The sequence below is a fragment of the Lissotriton vulgaris genome, chromosome 4_1, assembly GCF_964263255.1.
Source record: "Lissotriton vulgaris chromosome 4_1, aLisVul1.2, whole genome shotgun sequence".
Classification (NCBI taxonomy): Eukaryota; Metazoa; Chordata; class Amphibia; order Caudata; family Salamandridae; genus Lissotriton; species Lissotriton vulgaris.
The window spans coordinates 1,548,423,455-1,548,451,028 of record NC_141691.1 but is presented as its reverse complement, the minus strand read 5'-3'; the positions used below and the strand labels follow the sequence as shown (position 1 = coordinate 1,548,451,028).

Here is a 27,574-nt window from a genome sequence, read left to right as displayed (position 1 = left end):
TTACTTCACTTCTGTCTTAGATTGATTAACTGCATATCCTGAAATCTCCCCAATTTTTTTTAGGGTATCCCAGATGGCATTTATTGAATCTTGCAAATTACCTGTGAAGATCATTATATCATCTGCATATAAACTTAGTTTTTTTCCACCCATTACATTGAAAGGGGCTAATATCGTGACATTGCCTCAGTTTTATGGCTAACGGCGCGATGTACATATCGAAAAGCAAAGGTGAAAGGGGGCACCCCTGCCTGGTACCCCTCCCAATTATAATCTGTGGAGAAAGGGAGCCATTTACTAGGACTTGTGCCACCGGATTCTTATAAAGTGATTTAATTGTCCGCAAAAAATAACTACCTAAATTAAAATGGAGGATTATTTCTTGAAGGAAAACCCAATTAACGCGATCGAACACTTTAGCCGCATCACATGTCATTATTGTTAACGGTATAGCGTTGGTAGTAGCCAAATCGATTGTACCAAGTAATTTGTGTGTGAGGTCATGCAAGTGCCTTCCTTTAATAAAACCTTTCTGATCCTCATGAATCAGAAGACTGATCACCCTCTCCAGCCGCTTAGCAATTAATTGTGTGAAGATTTTATAGTCTAAATTGAGGAGGGAGATCGGCCTATATGATTCAAAAAGCTTTGGATCTTTATTAGGCTTCAACAAGACAGTTATAGTTGCTGCTCGCCAAGACTCAGGCAAGTCTTTTCTCTCAATATAAATACTATTAAACAGATCTAACAAAATCGGGATTCGTTCTTGTTCTAACATAGAATACATTTCATTGGGGAGAGCGTCAGGACCTGCGGCTTTCCCGTTCTTTAAATTATTGATAACTTTATGGATCTCCTCTATTGTAAAAGAGGCTGATATCTCCTCCTTAAGCTGATCAGTAAGGTATGGGAGATCTAATTCTTGTAAGAAGGCAGCTATTTGTTCCTCGCTCGGGGTCAAGTTTTCCGTATATAACTCTTGAAAAAAAGACGTAAATGCTTGCTTGATCCCTGGTTCATCTGTAACACCCAATCCTGTGTCTTGAGTTTTAACTTCTTTAATTATATTCCTTGCATAGTCAGCCCTTGTTTTCTAGGCTAACATTTTGCCTTGGATGCTTGATTCCGGTCTAGGAAAGACATGGCTTGGTAGTTCGGGCTGGATTGTTCCCATGAGGCACAGGTTCAAGGCTGATTTGCATATACCCAGTGTCTGACCTAGGGTGGTGTGGAGTGCAAAAAAACGATGGATTTAGGCCCAGATCTTTGTACTGGGGTGAATGTAAGACATTGTTCTGCATTCTGTCCATCAACTGTGTTTTTTGCAATTTTCATCCTGAGTGGGCTGGGTATGCTCAGACGTGAGTCCCAGGCTCTCCACATCACTGGAGTCAAGCTATCCAGGCTGAAGAAAGCTGATAGCCAGAAACCAGTCCTTGGATGCTTGATTCCGGTCTAGGAAAGACATGGCTTGGTAGTTCGGGCTGGATTGTTCCCATGAGGCACAGGTTCAAGGCTGATTTGCATATACCCAGTGTCTGACCTAGGGTGGTGTGGAGTGCAATAAAACGATGGATTTAGGCCCAGATCTTTGTACTGGGGTGAATGTAAGACATTGTTTTGCATTCTGTCCATCAACTGTGTTTTTTGCAATTTTCACCCCGACTGGGCTGGGTATGCTCAGACGTGAGTCCCAGGCTCTCCACATCACTGGAGTCAAGCTATCCAGGCTGAAGAAAGCTGATAGCCAGAAACCAGTCCTTGGATGCTTGATTCCGGTCTAGGTAGGAAAGACATGGCTTGGTAGTTCGGGCTGGACTGTTCCCATGATGCACAGGGTCAAGGCTGATTTGCATATAGCCAGTGTCTGACCTAGGATGGTGTGGAGTGCAAAAAAACGATGGATGTAGGCCCAGATCTTTGTACTGGGGTGAATGTAAGACATTGTTCTGCATTCTGTCCATCAACTGTGTTTTTTGCAATTTTCACCCCGAGTGAGCTGGGTATGCTCAGACATGAGTCCCAGGCTCTCCACATCACTGGAGTCAAGCTATCCAGGCTGAAGAAAGCTGTTAGCCAGAAACCGGTCCTTGGATGCTTGATTTCGGGCTAGGAAAGACATGGCTTGGTAGTTCGGGCTGGACTGTTCCCATGAGGCACAGGGTCAAGGCTGATTTGCATATAGCCAGTGTCTGACCTAGGGTGGTGTGGAGTGCAAAAAAACGATGGATTTAGGCCCAGATCTTTGTACTGGGGTGAATGTAAGACATTGTTCTGCATTCTGTCCATCAACTGTGTTTTTTGCAATTAACATTTTGCCGCAGCCTTCACCATACTCGTAATTCTGCCTGAGGGTTATGACATGGAATGTCAACGGTCTGAGGGTCTCTTTAAGAAGACAAAACATTTTAGAGTATCTTAAGCTTTCTGTTGCAGATGTTATATTTATACAGGAATCCCATTTAGCCAAGGAAGAATGGCTAGAAACAATAAGATACCAACCATGGGTGGATCACTGTATATGCACGTCACAAACGGCTACAATAAAGGGAGTGGCAATCTTAATTAGGAAATCCTTATATGGCATATTAGAGGAAACACAGGTTGACCCATCAGGCAGATGGGTAATCGCAAAGATAAATCTCCAGGGGAGTCGGATAGTATTTGCTGTGCTGGCTACTATGACCCCAATTTAGATGACCCAGGACCATTAAAAAATTTATTTTTACATTTAGTTGACTTTAATGCACCTATCATATTGGGGGGGGGGGGTTTAACATACCTTTAAACCCAACACAAGATTCTACCTCTAAGAGGCGAATGACTGCAGTTCCAAAAATGAGGGCAGTAGCAAAGCAAATTATAACCGACTTAGGACTAGTAGATATCTGGACTATAAAAGGGGTTAAATCTGGACCTGTTGAAGAGAGATATACTTTTCATAATAAAAAACATGGCCACAGGTCTAGAATAGACTTTTTCTTAACATCAGCTTCAATCAGTAATCATATCAGTAAGGTCTGTCACATACCAGAACACCTCTCTGATCATTCAGCGGTATTATTACATGTAGAATTAAGTAGGAATTCAGAGGGGAAAAGATGGACACTAAATAGATCACTTCTATTGGATGGTACAATAATAGAAAATCTAAAGAAGTCTGTCTCCGAGTTCTTTTCATTTAACCTTAATTCAGCACCTTTAGATAAAGTCTGGGATGCATTTAAAGCACATTTTAGAGGATAGGTGCTATCAGATTAAGGAGTTTATTACCTGCAATAGCACGGGGTGATTTATACGATAATATGTGCCTGCCTGTAAAAAGGTATATATTGGAAGCACAAAGAGAAATCTTAAAACTAGGATACAGGAACATAAACGAGCAATAACGAACCAAGATCCCAAATCACCCAATTTTCAACACATAAAAGAAAATCACGGTACACAGAAGGATTTCAAGGTCCATGCGATACAGAAAATAGAACCTAGAGTCAGATGTAGGGATTGGGAATTTATGATAAGACAGCAGGAAGCACAGTAGATTAGCCGGAGTAGAGCGGTTAAGTTGGGTCTGAACAGCGACTCAGAATTACATTATTTCTTAAAATAATATTGGATTATCAAACTAGCTATCCGTGGTAAATTGGAGCTAAAAGAACTGTACTGCATTGAGTAGTTAAATTGGTTAGCACTACAGGACTTAATGGGACAGGTTGAGAATCAATGAGTGAGTAAATGACAGTGTCTTGGGTCACAGATCTAGATCTTCTATAGGTCAATGGGAAGTTACCATTACATTTTGAGGATTCACACTGTCGAGGTGTCGATTAAATGGGCATAATTAGAGTGAGTAGAATACCAGGACTGCGAGAGTGTATTGACATCCTCGAGATATTCGAAAATAGGAAAAATTCTTTAAATATTCTGGTTGGATTATGTGGGTTGAAACGTTCTACTTGGTTTTTTCAGTCAGGCCACTATTAGGGGGGGTTTGAAGTGGATAAATGAATGTAATGGCCCTTAGGTTTTGAGGCCAGCTTATTGAGGAGTCTGTGATATTTGAACCGAAATTGGAGGGTAACATTAATTTGATTTTGTTTATTAGGAACCTTAAAAAGTGGGGTTACCCTTATGATGGGAACATTGTATTGGACGGCTTATAGCGATTTTTACATGAATAAGGTATAAGATTCAGTTAATGCACCTTTTAGATCGATGGAGGAAAGTTCCCAGTGTCTTTTTTAGGGAACGTTTACCAGATGTTTATTACACCTACCCGGGTACAGAGACGTGATTTTTTAAGGATGTATAAAGAACGGTAATTTATTATGGATATGCTACAGTGCAGGGTATGTCAAGTTCACCCACATGATGAGAATATTATATTTGAACGACTAATAGCATTTTTGAAACTTAGAATTTAGGAGATTCGGTCACTATTCAATCATGGATGAATGGAGAAATGCTCTTAAAGTATGAGTTCAGGAAACGTTTACCTGACGCTTATCACCCCAACACGGGTATGGAGACGTGATATACTCATGATATATAGAAATAACAGTAATTGATTATGGATGTGCTACTGTGCAGGGCACAAATACAAACGTAGGATAGTATTGAAATGAATGTAAAAAGTATGAGGGGAAGTCTATCCTTGAATATGCGGGATCCTTACAGAAGTTATCTATCGTCATGTTTCTAACCGAGTCCGGAAGTTATAGCGGATGTGAGAGAGAACATACTCAGCATGATTGTGATTGGTCGTAGTAAATGCGGGACCGGATATGATTTATCTTTCTGCGATGACAGACTTGAAATGTTTGGTTTACTTTGAAATGCACATTGCGGTGCTGAGCTGCGGATGAAGTAGTATGATGGTTTGTTTATATGAATATTGCCAACGGAAAGGTTATGAAATGTTAATATTTATTTATTGATCGCACGTACACCCTTAGGTTTCATGGCGCTAATGTCAATGATCCTGATACATTCCTTAACGTATGCCTGTTTGAATAACCACGTTTTCAGGGATTTTCTGAAGATCAAAAGATTGTCACAGTTCCTGAGTGAAATAGGGATGGAGTTCCACAGAGTGGCCGCCAAGAGTGAAAAACAACATCCTCCATACTTCTTCCTTTTAAAGCGAGGGGTAGTGAGCAAGTTAATATGGACCGATCGCAGGTTGCGCTGTGGTTTATAGACAGTAAGCAACTGTCTAATGAATTTAGGGCCCTTGCCCTGTAATGCTTAAAAAACTTTGCAACCAGTTTTGAAGGTGATCTTTTGGGCCAATGGTAACCAATGAAGTTTTTCCATACCAGGTCGGGCTGATTGCCATTTAGGAAGTTTCCATGTCAGTCTGACTGCCTGGTTCTGCACCATCTGGAGTCGTTTCAGTAGTCCAGATGGGAGCCCAAGATAAATAGCATTTGAGAAATCTAGGCGGGAGAGCACTAAGGCTATTGTTACCTGTACAAGTGCAGAATGGGTGAGCAGATGGTCAATTTTCCTAATTTTTCGTAGTTGGAAGAAGCTGGATGACACAACAGCTCCCATCTGACTTCTTAGTGACAGGTCGGCCCCAAGGATGACCCCCAGGCTTTTGACTGACTGGGAAGCCTTGGGCGGAGCACCCGAGTGTGATGGCCAAAAATGGGGGCCCCAACTGAGGCCGCTCTTCCCAGGCAAAACTAATTCTGTCTTGCTTGGGTTGAGCTTGAGGTGGTTTAGATCCATCCACCTTTGTATATGCAACATAGTTGCCTGAAACTTGTCAACAGAGTCTGGTGTATTCAGGGGAAAAATTAGCTGCAAGTCATCAGCATAATTGAAGATGGTGACTTTCCAATGTTTCAAAGAATATAGCAGAGGTCTCAAATATAAGTTAAATAAGAGTGGTGAAAGTGTCGATCCCTGTGGCACTCCACAGAAAGAGGATAAATACTGAGCTGTGAATGTGCCTAATCTCACTGACTGCAACCGATCAAAGATAAAGGAAGCAATCCAATAAAGCGCGGATCCCCTGAGGCCGGCCTGCTTGACACGGCTCAGCAAGATGTTATAGACCACTGTGTCGAACGCGGCCAAAAAATCAAGGAGTACCAGCGCCTGGTGGATGTCTTTATCTGCGTTGGCTCTTAAGGTGTCTTGGACTGCAAGAATCACCATTTCCGTGGAGTGTGAGGGACGGAAACCAGCCTGATTCTGTTCAAGGTAGTCGGTTTGCTCTATAAAATTTGAGAGGCAGCTAGACACGTGGGCCTCCAGGAGTTTAGACAGGAAGGGAAGCAAAGAGATGGGTCTATAGTTTGCCGGATCTAGCGGGTCTGTACCCGGCTTCTTCAAGAGTGGTTCGAGCATGGAATTTTTAAACGAAACAGGGACCTTGCCCTGTGAAAGAGATTCATTCAAGAGTGGAAGGATCTCAAAGGCAAAGCAGAGCAGACTTCTTTCAAAATATGTGGAGGGCAGCAATTGTTAGGGGACCCAGATTTTGCCCGCGATAGAAGCGCCAGGAATGAGTTTGAGTCGATGAGAGGGAGAGTGTCCAAAGTATGTGGATTAAAATATACGTCGTCTCTATACTCTGAGCCAGAAGTCTCAGAGATGCTCTTCTTTATGGTTGCGATTTTCTCTATGAAAAACGTATTAAGTGAATAACGGAACTCCTGGGTAGGCGCCTGAGTGGGAGCAGTTCTGTCACTATTACAGAGATCATTGACTATTTTGAAAATATCCTTAGATTTGTTTTGGGACTGTAATATTTTCCTAGAAAAGTATTCGGTTTTGCTTTTTAGGATAGTTTTTAAATATTCTCTATGGGCGATCGTATATTCTTCCTTATCTTGCACGCAGTATTTTGTTCTCCAGGTTCTTTCTTTCTGGCGAAGTTCCAATTTCAAATTTCTCAGTTTGGGGGTAAACCATTTATGGGCCTCTATACTACGAGCGCGGGAGAATTTAACCACTGGGGCATGGATGTCTGCCGCCTCAGATAACCAGTCTGTGATCTTTCCTTCCATTGTATCTACTTCGTTGCCTAATGTAGGTTGTTTGGATTTCAAGGTATCTATAAAGGCCAACATGTTAGCAGAATTCCATTTTCTGGTTGTACCTCCCGGTTTAGGTGGAGATTTAATGTGGCCATCCAAAGTAGTCGTAAACTGGATTAGATGATGGTCAGACCAGATACAAGGTGAAATGGAAGGGATTGAGAGTGATAAGTTGTGCGACCATATTTGGTCCAGTATGTGACCCCTTTCGTGAGTAGGAGCAAATATGTGCTGGGTCAAGTTAAGGTTCGTGAGCAGTTCCTGAAGCTCGGCTGCCTGAGGTCCACCCGCTTCATGATTAAACCAGTAATTCAAGTCCCCTACTAGGAGTACTTTCGTGAAATTTACTACGAGGGAGGCTATCTGTTCTCCTAAAGATATGGGGAATGTGGTCATAGGACGAGGGGGCGATAGATCAGTACCAAAACCAGAGCGCCACTATCTGCATCTACCTTGATGACAAGATTCTCAGACTCTATGAGGGCGAGAGGGGTAAGGGCCCGAAATTTAGGTAAGAAATTTGAATTTAAATTAGGATGTGTGGACCGGATTGTGTGTTTTCCTTCAGGCCGTAATTGTCATACGATTGTATACTCAAGACGCACAAAGCGGAACAGTGTGGGAGGACGTTCTATGATTGGCCCGTTATCGAAACAGGAAACAATTGGATTCTTTCCTGTGTTGAGGTATCACGCACAATTAGCAGGGCGGCTAGGACTTGTTATGATTGGCTAATGACTCAAACAGGAAACAAGTAGTCTTTCTATTTGGGATTGTTCACGTTAAGAAATGAATGGGTGCGGACCTAGTAGGAGACCAGAGCGGAGTAATTGGACTAATAATAACGTGGAAGTACCGACAGTGATTGGTTCAATATCAAAAAAGTGTGGTCATGGTAGCAAGCAAAGCTTATGAATTCTTATATACTAGCATAAACACAACACAAATCAAATAGAGGGTGGCTTGTTGTCCACTATTGTATTTTTTGTATTTTTTGGGGACACAACATGTCTGATGCAATTATTTTCAAAACATTTACAGACAAGAGCCATAGAGTTGCTCGTAAAAACAAATATGCAATATTTTACAGTGCTCTGGATGTGATAGGTAAGGAAGGGAGGAATCGGGGTAAAGTGTTCACGTGTAGGTAGGGGACAGGGAAAAGTGTTAGTGACATATATACATCAACATTATTTGTTGTATACGTTTTGGTGAGTGATCAAATGCTCCCAATATCATACATAACTCAAGAGCACCCAAAATTATTCCTATATGGTGTCACAGGAGCTTGTATTGCGGTGTTGCCAACGTTTCGACCCCTCAAGTTAGGACAGGTTTTAGTCCTTGGGGTGAGGTCTTCATCAGGGCAGTGGGAGCACTGGTTTATCGGACGGAGATGAGATCCGCCGTACTCGATGTAATAGTTGGGCTTGAAAATAGTAGCAGTCAATATTGACTGCTACAAAACATTGAATGAAAAAATGAATGGCAAGTCTGTAGCATGGTCCGCTTACAGATCTTAGGAAACAAATTCTCTTGGTGCCTCAATAGACAGTCTCAGTGCGAGAATGGAGTGATTGGTTAGCAGGTAATTTAAATAGCCCTCCTCCCGATCGGCAACTCACGGCGGGATTTATCGGGCCTAGCTGTTGCGGAGTCAAGACGTATTACAGAAATATATGGAGGAATAAGGTGAGGCTGGGAGCATTGAACAGAGTTTAAGTAGAGGGATTTAGGAGAAGGGGACTTGAATATGTGTCTCTTTGTCAACCTTAGATAATTTCTGCAGAAAGATGGATGATGGATCTCTTTTAAGCAGGAGGAGGAGGATGTATCGGGCCTAGAAGTCATGTAACAAAGACGTTTTACAGAAGCAAATAGATGGGGAGCATTGTAGCATGGTCCTAATAGAGGAATTCAGGAAGTGTGTGGGAATAACACTAGTTTGGGGGACAGCACTGAATATGTTGGTTTCATTATTGAAGATAAATGAGAAGGAGACCTTAATAAATGTCTCTTGGTGAATTTCAGGCCATCACTACAGTTGTATTGGAATTAAGTAGAAGTCATTTTTTGGATCTTTGATGAGAAGAAGCATTGAGAGGTGAGAGAATTCTACTATGTTATGGGATTTTACTATTGTGGATTAAAGATCATGAGTGTATCTTGACAGAGCGTTCCTCTCTTTTGTATAATAGGAGATTTCTTTTTTAAATGGTGAAATTTGGATTACGTGGAAGTGATTTGAATAGAACCTGGAGATATACGATCAATAACCTAACAATAGGTGAGTTAAGGTTGTATAAATCATACTATATTTAAGTTTGTAAATTAGGGGTATTAACACAAAATGCAGGCCTTTTCATATACACTAGGCATTTCGTAGAAGCATTTAGTTTGAAATAAGAACAAGTATCAAGGAGCCACATCGCCCAAAATAAGACCATGAGGATTTAAAATAGAGGTGAGGGGGTTATATGTGTGAAAGCAGAACGAGGGATGGGGATGAATAGCGAGTTCCCCGCATGTCATGAGGGGTAGATAAATATATGAATTAAACAATATTGACGATGGCTTTAGGGCACCCTCATGGTTCTTCAAGGGGCAAGAGGTTACCTAGTCTTAATTAACATGGTCACTATTGCCAAAGTCTCAATATTGTACATTTTTAGAAATATTTGCACAGAGATAGGAAGAAGGTGGATGCGGAACATTGGATGGCTAGTTTAAACTAGTATTTTTTGTGATCATAACAATATATATGAGTTGATGATTCCCAGACAATCTTTGTTTGAAATAGACTCCTATGTATCACATTGAATATATAGATTGTAATATAGGCAGGTTGTTGATTTATTTGATACATTGCAGAATGGTATATGAGGAGGCTTCCAAGGTAGGATAATAATTTTGTTGTGCAGATGTAATTATCAAGATAGTTTTTTCTGATTGTAATATCTTTTTGTTTTACAGTCCTGATGATGTCCCTGATGGGACAAATGCGTAGGCTGTGGAATATTTATTTGTACGATGTACAAAATGAAGCTTGCATGGAACTCTTTTGACTTTTTATGGACTGCATGACTTTATTATGCAAGATAATTTTGTTTACTTTGGCGCTCCTTCTATTTGTGTTTGAATTTCAGTCTGAGTGGCTTTGACGGTGGGCTGCAAGAAGTTGAGCCCCAGGAAATTCATTAAGATATTGATTGTCGATATTTCTTGTAATAACTCATTGTGCGCATGAGCGCATTGCCCTCATTGTGTTATTGGTTTGGGCAATTGTTGACGGTACTTTGTAGATGGTTCTTGTCTACAGAAACCAGATAGGACTATCTCAGCTGCCTATTCGATTACCACCAATTATTCTGCAGTTGAGACATCTAGAATAGAACAAACATCAGCACAGGCTGCAGAGTTGATAGCCCTGACTAGAGCATTTGAATAGTCAAAAGAGTTAGAGGTAAACATATACACTGCTAGTACGCATTTGGCGTGGTCCATAAATACGTCCGCTTATGGGCCGAATGAGGTTTATGGTCTTCTTGCCCCCGAGCATTTAGAGTGACAACGGAATATATTTTTTAAATGAAATAATGGATTTGGAGTGTAAAGGTTTAGGCATAAGACAGAAATTCCATTCAGTCTATCACCCTACAGTTATCACCATACAAATAGGTGATGGGTAGGACGACCAATATCAATGAGGTTGCATCTCCATCAAAATTAAGTGATATGCCACATCCTGTATTGCTGGACTGTTGTAAAGAACAGACTATCTGAAATTCACCAATAGGTCAGAGACACCTGGTGCCCATCCCTGAAAGGACAAGTGCATGGCATCAGGCCTGGAGACTGGGTGCTGACTAGCAACTTATTGAGAAATAACAGTTTGCAACCCCGGTGGAAAGGCCATGTCCAGGTATTGCTGACAACCCAGACTGTAGTACTGTGCGATGGACTTAAAAACTGAGTTCATCTTTCCAGTGTCAAAAGGGCAACACCCTTCTGGCAGGGGCAGCTTTTGGAAGGAGGTGGTTTGAGCCTCAAGAAAGTGCCCATTCCTGGAATAACAGACAACACCCCTACTACACCATGCTACAATCTGAGCCTAAGGAGATTGAAGGATTAGATAAGAAAGTGCTAGAAGCACCAACTGCCAGGCGCTTAAGAGTGCCATCTTTAAGAGGCTAACTTATGTAGTGAAGTTAGACAAATAAGGACTCTATAAACTATGGCTCGCTTGGAGATGCATCCCTTTGGCTGACCCATCACTAAGGCAGATCTGGACAAAGAAAACATAATAGGAACTGTTGTAAATGAAAATTTAAAGAAGAAAAATAAATTGATATTTGTTTTTATAGTATTTATTATCTGCATTTTGTTATTTGCCCTGACCTGGTACCTTGATGTTTACCACCCTGTACATCTGATAATTTCGAAACCCACATCTGCTCCTACTAGCACCCTGTTAGATCTCCAACATAATTTTTCTGAATATCATAACAATGTAATTGTTCAAATGGCTCACACATATTACAAAAAAATTAATGTCTCCCGAAAATGTTGGGTATGTATGTAACTTCCAGCACACACTGCAACAGGTATGCCAATTCTATCTCTGTCATTAGCTTATAATGATTCCTGTTTTATCCTTTTTCGGACAGCAGTGCAGTGTAAATTACAGACGGAATAGATTTCATGCTTGATTTTAGGCAATAAAATTATGGTCCCCCACCTGTGGTAAATATTTGATTTACCGTCTTAATTTCTATGCAGGTAAGTACTTAAACAAAAATAACTCAATCGGAAAGAAAGAGGCAGAGTCCGTGGTGTTAGAGTTCTTAGGGGTTTTATTCCTTAAAAAGGAATGGTCATGGTACCAGATCGGACCAGATCGGATATCGGGTTCCTGCCACCACTGGGGTGCAGGAAGGGATAGAGCAATATTTTATTGACAATACATAGCTTATATACTTAAATCATATTATAGAAACCAATACAGTAGGTGTAACAGCTGAGAGAAACAAGATAAGAGCACACACGTGGTAGTGATACGTAATTAGAAGGCGTGAACTAGGCGTGAACATAGAGGCGTGTGCTAGAAACGTCATAGGTAGGTGTCACAAGTAGGTGGGTGCAAAGCAGAATATTGCAATGTCAGCAGAAATCTGAAGTCTGGATGCGCGCGCAGCTGCGTGACGTGTGATTGACGTGTAGCTGGAGGGTGCAGGGGACTTGACATTTACACTAGCGGAAAGAGACAGAAGTCTGGCATGTCAGATCAACTCGTACCACTATCATATCTGATATCTGATGTTTAGGAACCATATTATCTAGAAGGAAAAGGTCTCTGGGGCAGAAGCTATTCTATACTGACTGTGAGTGCGTGTATAAGCGTCTAAGTGTCTGCATGAGATGCGAGTGGGCATGGGCCTACCATGGTAACAGAGGCTATGAATTACTTGCACGGAGACAGTGAGGCCGGGCCCTTTGCTCTGCAGCTGGGGGATGTTTACTTAAACTAGTAGGTAGGAATGTATTTTCGAGGAGCGGAACAGATAATGCGAAGGTTGAATTCGGTCTTGGCAGGCAGCAGGCTGAGCTAAGCGCCGTGAGCCGCGCAGGGAGTAAGGCAGAGGTCACGGGTACAGAGGCAGAAAAAGGCTCAATGGCAGAATTCAGGGCCTACTTCGCCAGAGCTGAAAAACGTGTAAAGTACACCACAAAAAGACGTTGGCATAGCATACTTAGGAACTGAATATTCAACCCGTTCATGGCGGGTCTGAAAGAGGACATGTTAACGTTGGACGCAAATGTATTTGCGTCTTCATAGCTGGCACAGGAGGGAAGTTACATGCACTTTAAACTCGTACATGGAGACGGTGGGGTACACGTTAGGGAACATTTCTTGACCATAAAATGTATATTTCCTCATTCCCTCCTTGTTCCCTACGGACCCTTCATGATATATCGATCCTCATGAATCGATCAGTCTGTTCTTGTAACATCATTTGCTCTTCTTTCTTCTTTTTGCGTCTTAAGTGAAAACTGGAATGTGCAATGCACGATGTGGCGCACAGTCCACAAATCGCTGGCCCACATTGTAGGCACAGGCAGCAACTGAATACTATGACAAGGGCAATGCCTAGGAAGGATAGGATCTTCCATCCCCAAGCAGTCACTGTTGTCCAGAACCAACCGGACCAAGTCCAGGTGCCTGGATTCTGATGTATCAAACTTGCAATTTTATGAAGACGTGTAATAGCTTGGTATACCGTTGGCGCGTTTTCTGGAATGAAAACACAGCAACTTGACCCGATGACCTTACAAGCTCCGCCTCTATCTGCCAAGATGACGTCAATAACGAGACGGTTTTGAAGAAAAACAACCCGCATGGCGGACTGCTCCTCTGTTAAGTTGCCTGGAGCAGGGGTAGTTTCATTCACTACTGCTTCGAGTGTTCTAGTTAATCTACGTATTAGTTTACTGTTTTGGACGGGGCCTGTGAAAAAAAAGAATCCTTTATTGAAATCTGTGTATTGTTCCCATGCCGTTTCAGTATAGTCGACAATCGGGAGATCTCTTCTGATTCTACTCTTTACTAGATTTGTATTTCTGTGATAATCAGGAGGGGCTAGGAAAACAGGTGGCAGAAGGAAGGCAATATAACAGGTACCATCCCAATCTGGAGGTAAGCGTATGTATGCGGTATGACCACAAACAAAATAGGAATGACGAGTAGCTCTAAAGGAAGACTTGCCATGATCACTGAATTCGACCATTGTAGCACATTTACTATGACCTAAGTGTACTGAACCCTTCTTTCTGACACATAAGTCACCTGTGACTGGTAATACTGACATAACAGGGAGAACTGGTGCAGCTTCGGATTCAACAGTAAGAATCATGAGGTTAATTGTGTAATTACCTAATCCATATACTTCATTTTCTAGATCAGTTCCTGTCCTAATGGGAAGTCCCTTCTTGTCAGGGTAGCAGACGTTGAGCAGAACTAGGTTCAGGTTTCCCCAAATCCAATTCCCCTCGAAAACAGCAATATCAGAATCTAAAGAATTTATTAATCTAAACCATGCACCACAGGAGCCATTGTGAGTGAACGGGTACGGGAAGAGAGGCAAAACTCCCTTATATTTCTGATAGGGAGGGAGTCGGCCACATATCCAACAGTTTGTAGCATTGTTAGTCTGATGGGAGTGATGTAACATACTAATGAATGTGTTGTTGCGCAGCGCAAGCCTGTAGGATAGTTCATGAGGCGGTAATTCACTAAAAGAATGTTCGGCAGTTACATTGTAAGCAGACTGTTCACGCTTAAAGATAGGGTAGTATATTGCCAATAGTATACTAGCAACAATAATCAAAAGACTTAGAAAAAACATAACCAATAATGTCACTATACAGTGACTGCGGAGTGATTTACAGTATGTACGTTTCTTGAGTTGTCTCTCTCTCTCTCTATCTCGATCTAGGGGGTACATGTCAGAAACTATTTAACCGATTCACCTAGGGGAGGACTTAAACAATTAAACTGTCTGACTTGCTAGATCGAAGTTTTGTTCGATACTCCTCTTGGGGAGTTTTCTCTCGCTTGGAAACTTTACAGTCACTAGATTCGAGGCAGTCCTTTGAGGGGGTGGACGAGTCAGTTTCTGACAGCAGTTCGTTGCATTTTTTAATATGACTCGTGTGGATCCACCCCTTTCGGCCTTCCACCTTAATCGCGGTCCTCGTGGTAAGAAGGACGATCTTCGGCTCTTTCCAGCGGGGCTCCAGCGGGCTTTTCCTGTTGAAGTTGCGAATCAACACAGTATCGCCGGGACGGACATCATGTGGCTTTACATCAGTGTTGTCGGGAAAGGCTGCGGCAACCTGTGAACGACATGATTGGAGTGCAGACATCAAGGAGGCAAGGTAATCTGTCAGCATATTACAGTCAACATCGGTAATTTTCTTAGGCATGGGCGTCCCCCACATATTCGGTGGTCTGCCAAAGACCACTTCATACGGGGATAGCCCTGATCTCGAATGGGGGACCATTCTCATGTAAAACAGTGCAACTGGCAGGGCGACTATCCAGTCGACCCCTTTCTCTTTACAGATCTTGGCAAGGCGTGTTTTCAGTGTCTGGTTATGCCTTTCTACAAGGCCAGCGGCCTCGGGATGTCGGACACAATGGAATCTCCACTGATATCCCAGCAGAAGGGAAACCTGTTTCATGAGCTCGGATGAGAATGGCTGTCCGTTATCTGAGTACACGATACGAGGCAAGCCGTACCGTGGGAAGAATTCTCGAACCAGCTGCCTGGCAGTGGTCGGGGCAGTATAATCTGGGACTGGATATGCTTCGGTCCAACGGGAAAGTGCACAAACAACTACGAGGACATACTTAAATCCTCGACATCGGTCCATCTGGATATAATCCATCTGGAGGACTTCAAAAGGGTGATCGGGAGGATGAAATCCACCTTGCTCTGCAGGGACACTTTTACCTGGATTGAACTGACAACAGATCATGCAAGTACGCACTTTCTGTTTTGCTGCTGCTCGTAAGTGTTTGTTGTACCAGAGATTCTGTAAACTGTCTAACATAGCTTTTTCTCCTAGGTGTGCTGGACTATGTGCTGTATTTATTATGACTTGAACCATAGAGTCAGGGAGAAACCATGTAGATTTTCCCTTCGTCATCCATCCTTGATCTGTCTGAATCCCTCCTAGTTCAGTCCATTTCTTGATTTCATCTGGAGTGGCATGTGTCTGAATATCGATTACATCTAGTGTGGGATCTTTAACTGTCATACAATGTGTCGGTACTATGGTCTTTGTCACATCAGTTGTCTGGGTGTGAGTCAATGCTGTATGTTTTGCTGTTTGGTCTGCCAGGTCGTTACCCTGGGAAACAGAATCTGTAACTTTAGTATGTGCCTTACACTTCATGATGGATATGCCTGAAGGCAGATGTATTGCGTCTAACAGGGCTTGAATGAGGGAACCGTGTTGGATCTTGGCACCGTGAGAGGTCAAAAAACCTTGTTCTTTACATAACACTCCGAAGTCGTGTACGACTTCGAAAGCATAACGGGAATCTGTATATATGTTAACATTCCTGTTTTTGGCTAGTATGCAGGCTCGGGTCAGAGCGATGAGCTCCGCCGCTTGAGCAGACAGTGTGTCAATACGATGTGTTTCTTTGACTTCAGTTTCAGTGGTCACTGCATACGCGGCCACTAATTCTCCTGTACTTGTTCTCATACATGAACCGTCCACGTAAAGTGTCAGGTCTGGATTTGTCAATGGAACATCTGTTAAGTCTCGTCGGGGCTTTGTTACTGCATTAATGATCTCTATACAATCATGCGGGGCTGGATCTGTCATAATCGAGGGTAACAATGTTGCGGGGTTTAGAATGCTACAGCGTCTGATTTCTATGTGTGGCTGGAATAGCGTCAATTCATAACCTGTCAGTCGTGCTATAGTCAAGTGTTGAGTCTGGGTTCGGTTTAGAAGGACCTCTACAGAATGTGGAACTTGTACTGTTAATGGATGTCCTAATACAATTGAGTCGCTCTGTCTGATTGCTAAGGCTGTCGCTGCAACTGACTTTAAGCACGCAGGGAGTGCCTGGGCTACTGAATCCAATGTACTTGAAAAATAAGCGCAAGGCTTATGTGAACCTGCTTGGTCTTGAGTGAGGACAGACAACACTGTACCATCACGTTCTGTAACAAAAAGTGTAAACGGTTTGCTGTAACATGGTGTCGCTAGAACTGGTGCTTGACATAAAGCTTTCTTTAATTCCTCAAAAGCCTGTGTATGTTCCTGAGTCCAAGGGAGGGCAGTCGAAGTCGCTGCCTCCTGTGTTGTCAACTGAATGAGTGGTTTAGCTAGAAATGCATACTGAGGAATCCATTGTCTGCAGTACGAGGTGAGGCCTATAAAGGCCAGCACTTCCTTTTGTGTCTGGGGTTGCGGCATCTTTACGATTAGCTGGATGCGATCAGGAGTGAGCTGTCTCCCCACTTTGGACAGCAAGTGACCCAAGTACACAACTTGCTGAACACAGAATTGTAGCTTCGAAGGAGACACCTTGTGTCCCTTGTCGGCCAGAAAATGTAAAACCGTCAGTGATGCTTGCTCACATTCGGGCTCACTTCGTGCGGTGATCAGCAGATCATCGACGTATTGCAGTAAGGCAGTGTTAACTGGCATTTGGATACAATCAAGCTGTCTTTTCAGTGCTTGGCTATAGATGCTGGGGCTTTCTGTGAATCCTTGAGGTGCGCGTGAAAATTTGAAACTTCGTCCATTTAAACTGAATCCGAAGAGGTATTGGCTCTCTGGATCAATGGGCACACTGAAGAAGGCGTTCTTGAGGTCAATTACGGTAAAGAACGTTGCTTCTGAATCAATAGCAGTCAATAAGGATGAGATGTCGGGAACCACAGGGTACTGTGGAACAATGCATTTATTCAGTTCTCGTAAATCAATCACCAGCCGATATACTGGCGGTGCATTGGGATCAGTACGTTTAAGAATCGGAATGATAGGGGAATTACAGATATTGGAGTCGGTCTCTACGACCACTCCTTGGGCAATGAGCTCTTCAATGATTTCCAGTAAAGCCACTACAGCATCGGGTGGTAACTTGTATTGTCTGATTCGGGGTAAAACAACACCTGGCTTGAGTGTAACACGGTATGGTGTAATGTGCATGCAGCCTACATCAGTTGGGCCTTGTGCCCACAGGTGTTCTGGTACATTTTTCAATCTGACATCAAACTCTCGTAATACATAGTGACCCTTGAAGTCTCGCAAGAAAAGTCTAACTCCTTCCGGAGAGCAGCATATCACAGCTCCTAGAGCCTTCAATGTTTTGATACCTAACAAGTTTTCTGGACATGATTTCGTGAGTAACAAGTCTGTAACACGTGATAATGGACCTACTGCTAAAGGGACAGGTTTCGATACTTCATTTACAATAGGCTGTCCTGAAAAACCAAGGGAAACATTCTGTGAGCCTGAGAGGGGTGCCCCTGGGACTTCATCATGGCTGATTGTGGTGCGGCTTGCCCCTGTGTCAATTAAAAACTTTCTGTCTTTTCCCAATACTTGACTGTGTACATAAGGACCCTCTTGATCTACAGGAATCTCAATAAGAGGCAAGCCAACCTCCCTCTCTAGGCTGTTTCATGTGTATCGCTGATAATCGGGATAATCTGATTGGGCATACTGGCACATCTGCCGTGAAACTTGCTGTGTCGCGGCAATGGGCTGTGGCTGTGATGCCGCTGCGGCCTGTCCTGTATGTGATGAAGCATGCATAGGTTGTGAATTCTGCGAAGTCAGTTGTTGGCCCTGGTCTTGTCTAGGCGGATGCGGTCTTTCTTTAGTTTTACCGGTTGCTATATTGTGTTTCAGGACTGGACATTCATTTACGTAGTGACCTGGCTGCTTGCAATAGTTGCATGTCCCTTTAACGGGAGCTGCTGAGTTACTTGTCTGCGTCCCACCCTTTTTCTGACCGTCAGCTGGGACTGTCTGGGCAACTAGTATTTTCATTTTCGTGTCTTTCATAAGTCTTTGTTCATGTTCTTGTTCTTCTCTAATTCTGTTCTGATGATACTGTAACATCTGCAACATCTGGGATGGTGTATTTGCTTGCCATGTGCTTTCGACTTTATATACTCGATTCTTAACTTGCGTTAGGGAATTCTCTACTAATTTACTTACAAAAAGGTGTGGGTATGACTCGCTACTTGGTTTCAGGCCACTATTAATAATGAAACATTTCTCGAATCTTGAATAGAAGTCACTAGTATCTTCATCGTGTTTCTGTTTACAGGCTGAGATTGCATCCCAGTCTTCCTTTTTAGTTGTCAATAATCTTGGCAAGACCTGTACTATCAAACCTGGTAATGCTTTAGCTTTTTCCCCAAGGCCTAGCCCTGGAGTACGAATCCTTTCCTCGTCTTCTATTTCAGTCCATATAATCTTTTTCTCTCCCACCTCCCATTCTCTTTCCTTGAGCTTCTCGTAGATGCCGGTAGGCAACAGAACCTTTAACAATTTCATAATATCAGTATAGGTGTAATCTCCCATGAGTAACATATCCTTAAGTTCTCTGTGAAAACCTGCGGGGTCTTTATCATGACAGGGTACTAGTTTCTTCATCTCCAATAATTCTAACTTGGTCAGAGGTGTGTATACATACACACGTTTCAGGGCATTATCGGGACCCATAACTGGATGTACTTCTCGTAATGGGTTCTGCCTTTCAAAACGCTCCATATGAAACATTTTCCTTTCTGGGGACGGAGCGGAAACATATTGTGGGCCTAAGAAAGTGTTATATCTGTGTCGTTGTTCTAGAATTATTTGAATTAACTTGGTACTTAGGCCTCTCCATCTATTCATAACTAGTGCTTCTAATGTATCAGGTAAGGGACCTGGATCAGAATGTTGATTTCTGTATAACGTGAGGAGGTGCTGAATCATGTATATACCTGCTAATTTCTGCTCATCTGGGGAAAGGTTCAGAAATGTCTGTGCTACTGTGTCATCATTGTATATATTAGGATTGTCAGCCCATAGTACTGCTGACCGGGCTAGTTCTTGTTCATCCATAGAATTGAGTACATGGTACCCCATTCGTTCTCGAAGCATTTTATCAGTGTCTTGAAACAGATATTCAGGAGAACTCGGTTTTGATATGCCAGAGAGAAAAACTCTCTTGCTTTCTGGGCGAATGCCTTTCCTAAGGTAAGTTCCCTTACCTACATACGCTATCGTATCTGTAGTCGTTTCTTGTTCTTCAGGTCCTTCCTCCTCCTCGGAGGAGCCATTTTCTTTTTCTTTTTCGTGTATTTCTATTACTGCTTTTCTTATTTTCTTGTACATGCTAGCTATGCAATTCTGTTTATCATGCTTTCCTTCGGCTATATTTTGACCCCACCTGTTTAGTGCTTCCATTTCTTCCTGGTCTACCCCAGGCCTGTCTCGGTCTCTTATTAAGCAATTTATGAAAAAACGTAATACATATGCTTGAGTGTCAACTTTCTGGTGTGCCAGGGCCTCCTTAATACTTTCAGGATTTTCCCCAGTCTGGACAAAATGATATATTCTATCTAAGTGATCAGTCATCCCCGGGAATAACACTAGATAATCTGTGGCTTGTCGCAAACGTAGTGATGCTATCAACATTCTGTCGTCTTTACCGGGTACTGGATCATATCTGCAAACTGGAAGGGGTTCTTTGAGTATGTCGAGACGGGGTGATTGGGGTGTATATGGCTTCAGCATGTCCCTAACGTGTAATCTGTGTGTTGCTGGCGGGGTCTGAAGACCCCCTGTTGCACCTCCTGAGGCGGAGGCTTGGGCATTATCTCTCTGTGGAGTCTGTATATGTACCTGAACTTGTCTCTTAATAGGATCAGGCAACGACGGATTTGGTATCTTAACCTTAGGTGTGGGAAGTGGCGGGGGTGGAGGGACAGGCTGTCGAACGGGGGAACTCTGTTGCGGTAATGGCGGAATATGGTCTGGAGGCGGGTTGCCACCTCCGTCACCGTCAGTAGGCGACACACGGGCAGGTGGGTTGGTGTAAGCGGGTGCTACATCATCTAGATAGGAAGCCAGGAATATGTCTTTAGTGGTCCTGTGGTTTACTTTAGTTGGAACTAATGGTGGCGGCAGATCTTTCGGTATTTCTGAAATGGCTTCAGGCGAACCCTCGGCCACTACGTACATGCCGTTTACAAGATTGTTTTGTGCGCGGTCTACTTGTTCGGCTTTTACTCGGATCCCTTCATTAACTAATTCGTTTTCTCGGACTCTATCCGGCGCTTCTCTAAGTCTGTCTTCTCTTCGGAGTTCTTTTTCGACTCGTTTATGTGATTCTTTACGCCATAATTCTATGGCATCTTTCTGTGATTGTCTGGCTTTCTTTCTCCATAGTGCTTCTTCTACTTTCAGGATGCACTCGGCATCCCATGTTCCTGTAGCGGGCCATCTGTGTCTTTCTTCTAGGTGCTTAGTATAATCGGCCCATAAATCTAGATACAGTATGGCGTCTATGCCATGCTTGTGGTACATGTAATTTCCAGGCGTGTCCCTAGGGGGGATAGGAATTTCTTCCTCTAGCATCCCTTTCCTAGTTCCTATCTGCTTTAACTTATTGAAAAACGGCATCTTGTCTACTTAGTACTGGATACTCAATCCTTGCTACTTAACTCTGAACACAACTAGTTACACAAAAACACAATAATGCACATTAAACAATCACTCATACCACGACATTAATCACATGAGAGAACATTTTGAACATATATCTCTACCCTCGGAACCAGATGTACTGCTAAACAGCACAGATACACTGTCGAAGACAGTGCAAGAACTTGAATAACTGATATACTGCTAAACAGTACAGATACACTGTCTAAAACAGTGCAGACCGCGTTTGTGTACCCAAACCCGTCTTTACCGGATACATAATAATGCACCCGTCTAGATACGTCCCAGCAATGGTACTCACCGGGAAGCACGGAAACAGAAGGCCTCGGAAAACTCGACTGGACTGGACCGGACTCGACTCGACTCGACACGTGGATACTTCGGAAACTGGTGGGCCTCTTGACACCTCGGACCTTGCTTCTTTCGGCTAGGCTCTGGTCGGGATCCTCCGCACTCCTCACCGCCTCGTCTGGGTGCTGATCGCAGTCTCCGTCACCTCCGTGGGCCAGAGGGAGATACAGGAAATCCTGCGGGTACGCGTAGTTCCGTCTTGACTGATGGCAAGGGGGCAAAGCTTGCAACGCACCAACCGGCGCGTGGGGTGGGGGAGGGGTCCCTATTCGGGCGCCAGAATAATGTGGTAAATATTTGATTTACCGTCTTAATTTCTATGCAGGTAAGTACTTAAACAAAAATAACTCAATCGGAAAGAAAGAGGCAGAGTCCGTGGTGTTAGAGTTCTTAGGGGTTTTATTCCTTAAAAAGGAATGGTCATGGTACCAGATCGGACCAGATCGGATATCGGGTTCCTGCCACCACTGGGGTGCAGGAAGGGATAGAGCAATATTTTATTGACAATACATAGCTTATATACTTAAATCATATTATAGAAACCAATACAGTAGGCGTAACAGCTGAGAGAAACAAGATAAGAGTACACACGTGGTAGTGATACGTAATTAGAAGGCGTGAACTAGGCGTGAACATAGAGGCGTGTGCTAGAAACGTCATAGGTAGGTGTCACAAGTAGGTGGGTGCAAAGCAGAATATTGCAATGTCAGCAGAAATCTGAAGTCTGGATGCGCGCGCAGCTGCGTGACGTGTGATTGACGTGTAGCTGGAGGGTGCAGGGGACTTGACATTTACACTAGCGGAAAGAGACAGAAGTCTGGCATGTCAGATCAACTCGTACCACTATCATATCTGATATCTGATGTTTAGGAACCATATTATCTAGAAGGAAAAGGTCTCTGGGGCAGAAGCTATTCTATACTGACTGTGAGTGCGTGTATAAGCGTCTAAGTGTCTGCATGAGATGCGAGTGGGCATGGGCCTACCATGGTAACAGAGGCTATGAATTACTTGCACGGAGACAGTGAGGCCGGGCCCTTTGCTCTGCAGCTGGGGGATGTTTACTTAAACTAGTAGGTAGGAATGTATTTTCGAGGAGCGGAACAGATAATGCGAAGGTTGAATTCGGTCTTGGCAGGCAGCAGGCTGAGCTAAGCGCCGTGAGCCGCGCAGGGAGTAAGGCAGAGGTCACGGGTACAGAGGCAGAAAAAAGCTCGATGGCAGAATTCAGGGCCTACTTCGCCAGAGCTGAAAAACGTGTAAAGTACACCACAAAAAGACGTTGGCATAGCATACTTAGGAACTGAATATTCAACCCGTTCATGGCGGGTCTGAAAGAGGACATGTTAACGTTGGACGCAAATGTATTTGCGTCTTCATAGCTGGCACAGGAGGGAAGTTACATGCACTTTAAACTCGTACATGGAGACGGTGGGGTACACGTTAGGGAACATTTCTTGACCATAAAATTTATATTTCCTCATAATTTTTCTGAATATCATAACAATGTAATTGTTCAAATGGCTCACACATATTACAAAAAAATTAATGTCTCCCGAAAATGTTGGGTATGTATGTAACTTCCAGCACACACTGCAACAGGTATGCCAATTCTATCTCTGTCATTAGCTTATAATGATTCCTGTTTTATCCTTTTTCGGACAGCAGTGCAGTGTAAATTACAGACGGAATAGATTTCATGCTTGATTTTAGGCAATAAAATTATGGTCCCCCACCTCATGTAATATTAGGGGAAAGAATTCACCTTATAAGAGCCTTTTTAATAACTCCTATATGTGCTATCGATAGGTTGAATTCCTGTCTAGAATGAATACTACTGTTCTACCCACTGATTCAGCCATTTCCTCCCCACCGTCTCTCCAAATAACTAGATCACCTGGGAAAATATGTCTACAATGTAATGGTTCCCTGTTTTTGGGTAATAGTGTTTGCAAGGTACATTTCTCAATGGCTAGTGTCTCTCACATTCATCGTGCCCTGTCACCAGGTGAAGGTATATATTTTATATGTGGTTCCAAGGCTTACCCATGGATACCACCAGGGTGGGGCGGATCCTGCTGTTTAGGATTGGCTCTTTTAAACATTCGGGCAATTCACTCTGGCCTGGGTTTTGCTAAATTGCAAAGTTCTTGGTCATCACAAAAGGGACAGCTCAAAAATGTTCTCAATAGATCAAACAGACACTGTTGGCAATGAGGCTCATGACCTTGTATTAGGACTACTACCTATACTTGGGGTAGTCATGAATTCCCTTCATATTAGGAGATTGGGATGTTTCTTGGAGGTCACCATAAACAAAACAATGTCTTCTTTGATAATATACCAGTAGAAATTACCACTATGCTTTCTGTGATTTTACAAAACCTCATGAATCTCTATATGCTACTTGCAGGACGCGATGGAGTAGGTAGGGTTCTGCATACCGAATGTTGCATATATATATACACCAGACAATTCCAAAAACATACAACAGGCTATCGAGAACATGCATAAAATAGCCCAACAGGTACATGCATTTGCCAATGAAGATCTTTGCGCCCTTTGGGATTGTATTATCTCATTTTTTACTAGTTGGGGTTGGAAATTATTGATAATAGTGCTCATATTTGGTAGTATAGTGTTAGGTTGTTGTCTGTGCGTACAATGCTTGCAATGCTTGCCAATGTGTTGTGACATACCGGCAACAATTTGTTGCCCATACCAAATTTCTTTACGTCAGACAAATGCAGAAATGGTTCAACAGGAGGAACTCTTTATGTTAATGCAAATAAATGAAAAATTATTCTCCAGGGAAAGATTGTGAACAGTACCACTAAATGCACATTGATGTTTTGAGTTTGATGATACTGAAATGTTCAGAACCAATGTTTTAAGGGTCGCTTGTGAAAAACACATTTTTATTTGTTATTTTGGACAACAGTTTTCCCATTTGTATTTTCCCCCGAGATATTGAATTGCGAATGTTGATGCCTTTCTAAGATATTTCAAGTTAGTACAAACAGACTTGTTTTGATTGTGTCTTTATACACCTGGTGTTGACGTACCTGCTCTTTGCTCCTCTTAGGCTCAGCTAAGTACTAAACCGAGGTCCAATATGACTAGCGATATTTTGCTTCTTCTCGTGAGATCTCAGCTATTTTTTCAGTTTTCTATTGGAAATAGCCATTGTTCCCAAAATCACAGAGACTTTGCAAAATAAATATTTCTGGAGAATATTCTCAGTAAACAAATGGAAACTAAGCATTAGGTTATCGAGACTATTTGATGGCATGAGTATTTTGTCTTGCACACAGCTTATGCTTATTTGTAGCTTGATTAGAAACCCAATATGTAATGCATGATTAGTCCACTTAATTAATGGTTCACAATTGTAGGTGGATGTGCAATAAGCACTTTGATTATCCAAATCTGGGATCAACCAGATTGGAGAATAGCGGGGGGAGGGTTTCATTTTCCTGACGGAACGGAAAGCAAACTTACCACAAGAGGGAAGTAGCGCTTCAAATCACTTCTTAACCACATACACACTAGCTAGGCTTCAGCCAGAAATGACAACTACAACACAACGATCAGGTGGGGACCCAGGGGAATATTTAAAGACCGTGCTCTGGATACATTCCCTAGCAGTACATTAATAACACAAGAGTACCAGAGGGTCTAACCAATGTATAGTAGAGGTGCAGATAAACCTCAGCCAGAAATTACCTCATCTGAAATCTGTATACTGGAATCAGCATAGTTTACCTTTGTACACCCAATAAACCACCTATATTCCAATTTTAATTAGTAGTCACTCACAACAAGACTATTAAGTAATTCATAAACTTCAACTTCAACTTATTTCTAAAGATGAGGCATCACCTTTTAACTTCCAAAGACACCTTTGTCTAACTTGAGCTTTACAAAATTTATAATATACAATGTCAACACAAATAAATCTTCAACAATATTCAATAATGCACCTTCATGAACAGATGAATATGCCATATACTGTGCATGACACAATAACCAAAACACAATATGGATGTAATCAACAAAACAGACAAACATCAGTCGCAAATCTCATTGCACAAAATATACTACTCTGATAATACTCACTAAGCCAACTTTCTGAACTGCACGACCAGATAACCTTCATCAGACTTCCAATGTCTGATCCACTGCTTCACTGAATAACACTATGAACTGTCCTCGAGCACCACTCCAGTGTTCTCCAACTTGAGCATCTAATTATTAACTAATACGCCTCCTAATTACCACAAATTACCACTAAATAGCCATTGACCGCATCCATCTGCCAAAAACTGTTGACGTTTCACCCCAAATTGATTGAGGAGGGTCAATTGGCAGGAAAGGGAGAATCCTAAACTTTTAACGATCAGTCGAAACCATTGAGAAAACCTGCACAGCAAGTTTTTTTTCGAGTTCTCAGTAGTTATAGATTTATTTGAATAATAGTGACATTACAGAAAACAAAAGTCATTAGAATCAAGAGAATTAACATAAAACCAAAGTAAAAATAATGCAAAATGCCACATGCCTTTAAGAAATGAAGTATAGTTAAGACTAGCCGCAAGGTTAGTCCAATCATGCACTGTTCACTCGGTGTATTCCCACACCTTTTCTGTTTCAACACTCTAATTAATTCTTAATACCATCGCTGTTCATACTTTTTAATTTTCAATTTTCACCATAATTCTTTTCTTTTGATTTGAATCATTACTTTTTCATGATCAACACAAAACTATACATTGCATATATATTCATATTTATACATAGCGTAGTCTTTTCTTTATACATGTTAATTACAATCAGCATTAACATTTAACAGGCCCGATGCATTTCGGTACCCTCATGGTACCTTCCTCAGGGGCAATAATAAAAAAGAAAAAATAATAATATGTGTATTAATTTGTGTGCCCATGGTAGCTAATAGGATATATGTTTTCTAATTATTGTGTATGCATACCTTTATGGAGATGGTATCAACGCTTCCTCCCTACAGAGTAGAAAATGTCTGTATGTTATATTTATTTGCACACTTCCATTGTAAGTGTAACCTTTATCAGCATATGTCTCTTACCTAGTGATGTTCTGTGTCGAAGCTATTGCTGCAATAGAGACCATAAGTGTAAAAGATTAAAGCCATGCCTGTGCTCCAATGTACTTATATTAGGAATTCCATGTTCTGAAATTGCTCAGCCTACCTTTATATGACGCTTGCTTCTACAGGAACCTGAAAAGATGGTTTGCGTGTATCTGTTGATAACAGAAACGAAGCTATTGTTGCAAATGGAAACCATAAGTGTAATGGATTAAAACCATGCTTATGCTCCAACGTTCAGATTTTTAGGAAATGCCATGTTCTGAGGTTACTCAGCCTACCTGCGTATGACGCTATCTTCTTTGGGAACCTATTTTATATTACAAAGAAAATTATACAAGATTCTGTTAGTTCTCTCGTTGCTTATAAACATGAGCTGCTACAAAATACGCGGTTGTGGGTCCTACCTGAAACGTTGGTTTTCGTCTATCTGTAAAAAACAGACATGAACACAGTGCAAGCGTTAGTTTCCCTCGTTTAAATTGCGCGCTACCTATTCAATCAGTCAATTGTCTAAATCATGCTACACGGACTTTGACATACCGTATGCCTTGTGTTTTCGATTTCTTCCACGGACGACGGAGTAAACGAATTGTTATCTCCCTGGTTGTTTCTTGTGAATATAATCGGCACAAAACACTGAAAACTGACTAATCTGTTCTATCACCGTCCGCCATCTTTAGATGGTGTAGGACCGACTCGATCATATACATAATTTTAACGTTATTATTTATTATTAACGTTTGAAGTAAATTTAAGCGGCCGTTTTAAACTCCTGTAGGCGATTGAGAGTATG

At 42.2% G+C, this 27,574-nt stretch overlaps 1 protein-coding gene across 1 annotated transcript; it reads right to left on the bottom strand.

The window, feature by feature from the left end:
• Positions 1 to 21,588, bottom strand: LOC147724224 (uncharacterized). Its single transcript, XM_086918009.1, has 4 exons — positions 21,484 to 21,588; positions 19,913 to 21,426; positions 2,783 to 2,917; positions 1 to 101 (listed from the first exon to the last, which is right to left on the bottom strand). Exons 2-4 carry the CDS (start codon positions 21,258 to 21,260, stop codon positions 1 to 3), a joined length of 1,584 nt encoding a protein of 527 aa, XP_086774135.1. The 5' UTR covers positions 21,261 to 21,426; positions 21,484 to 21,588.
• Between the last annotated feature and the right edge of the window lie 5,986 nt (positions 21,589 to 27,574).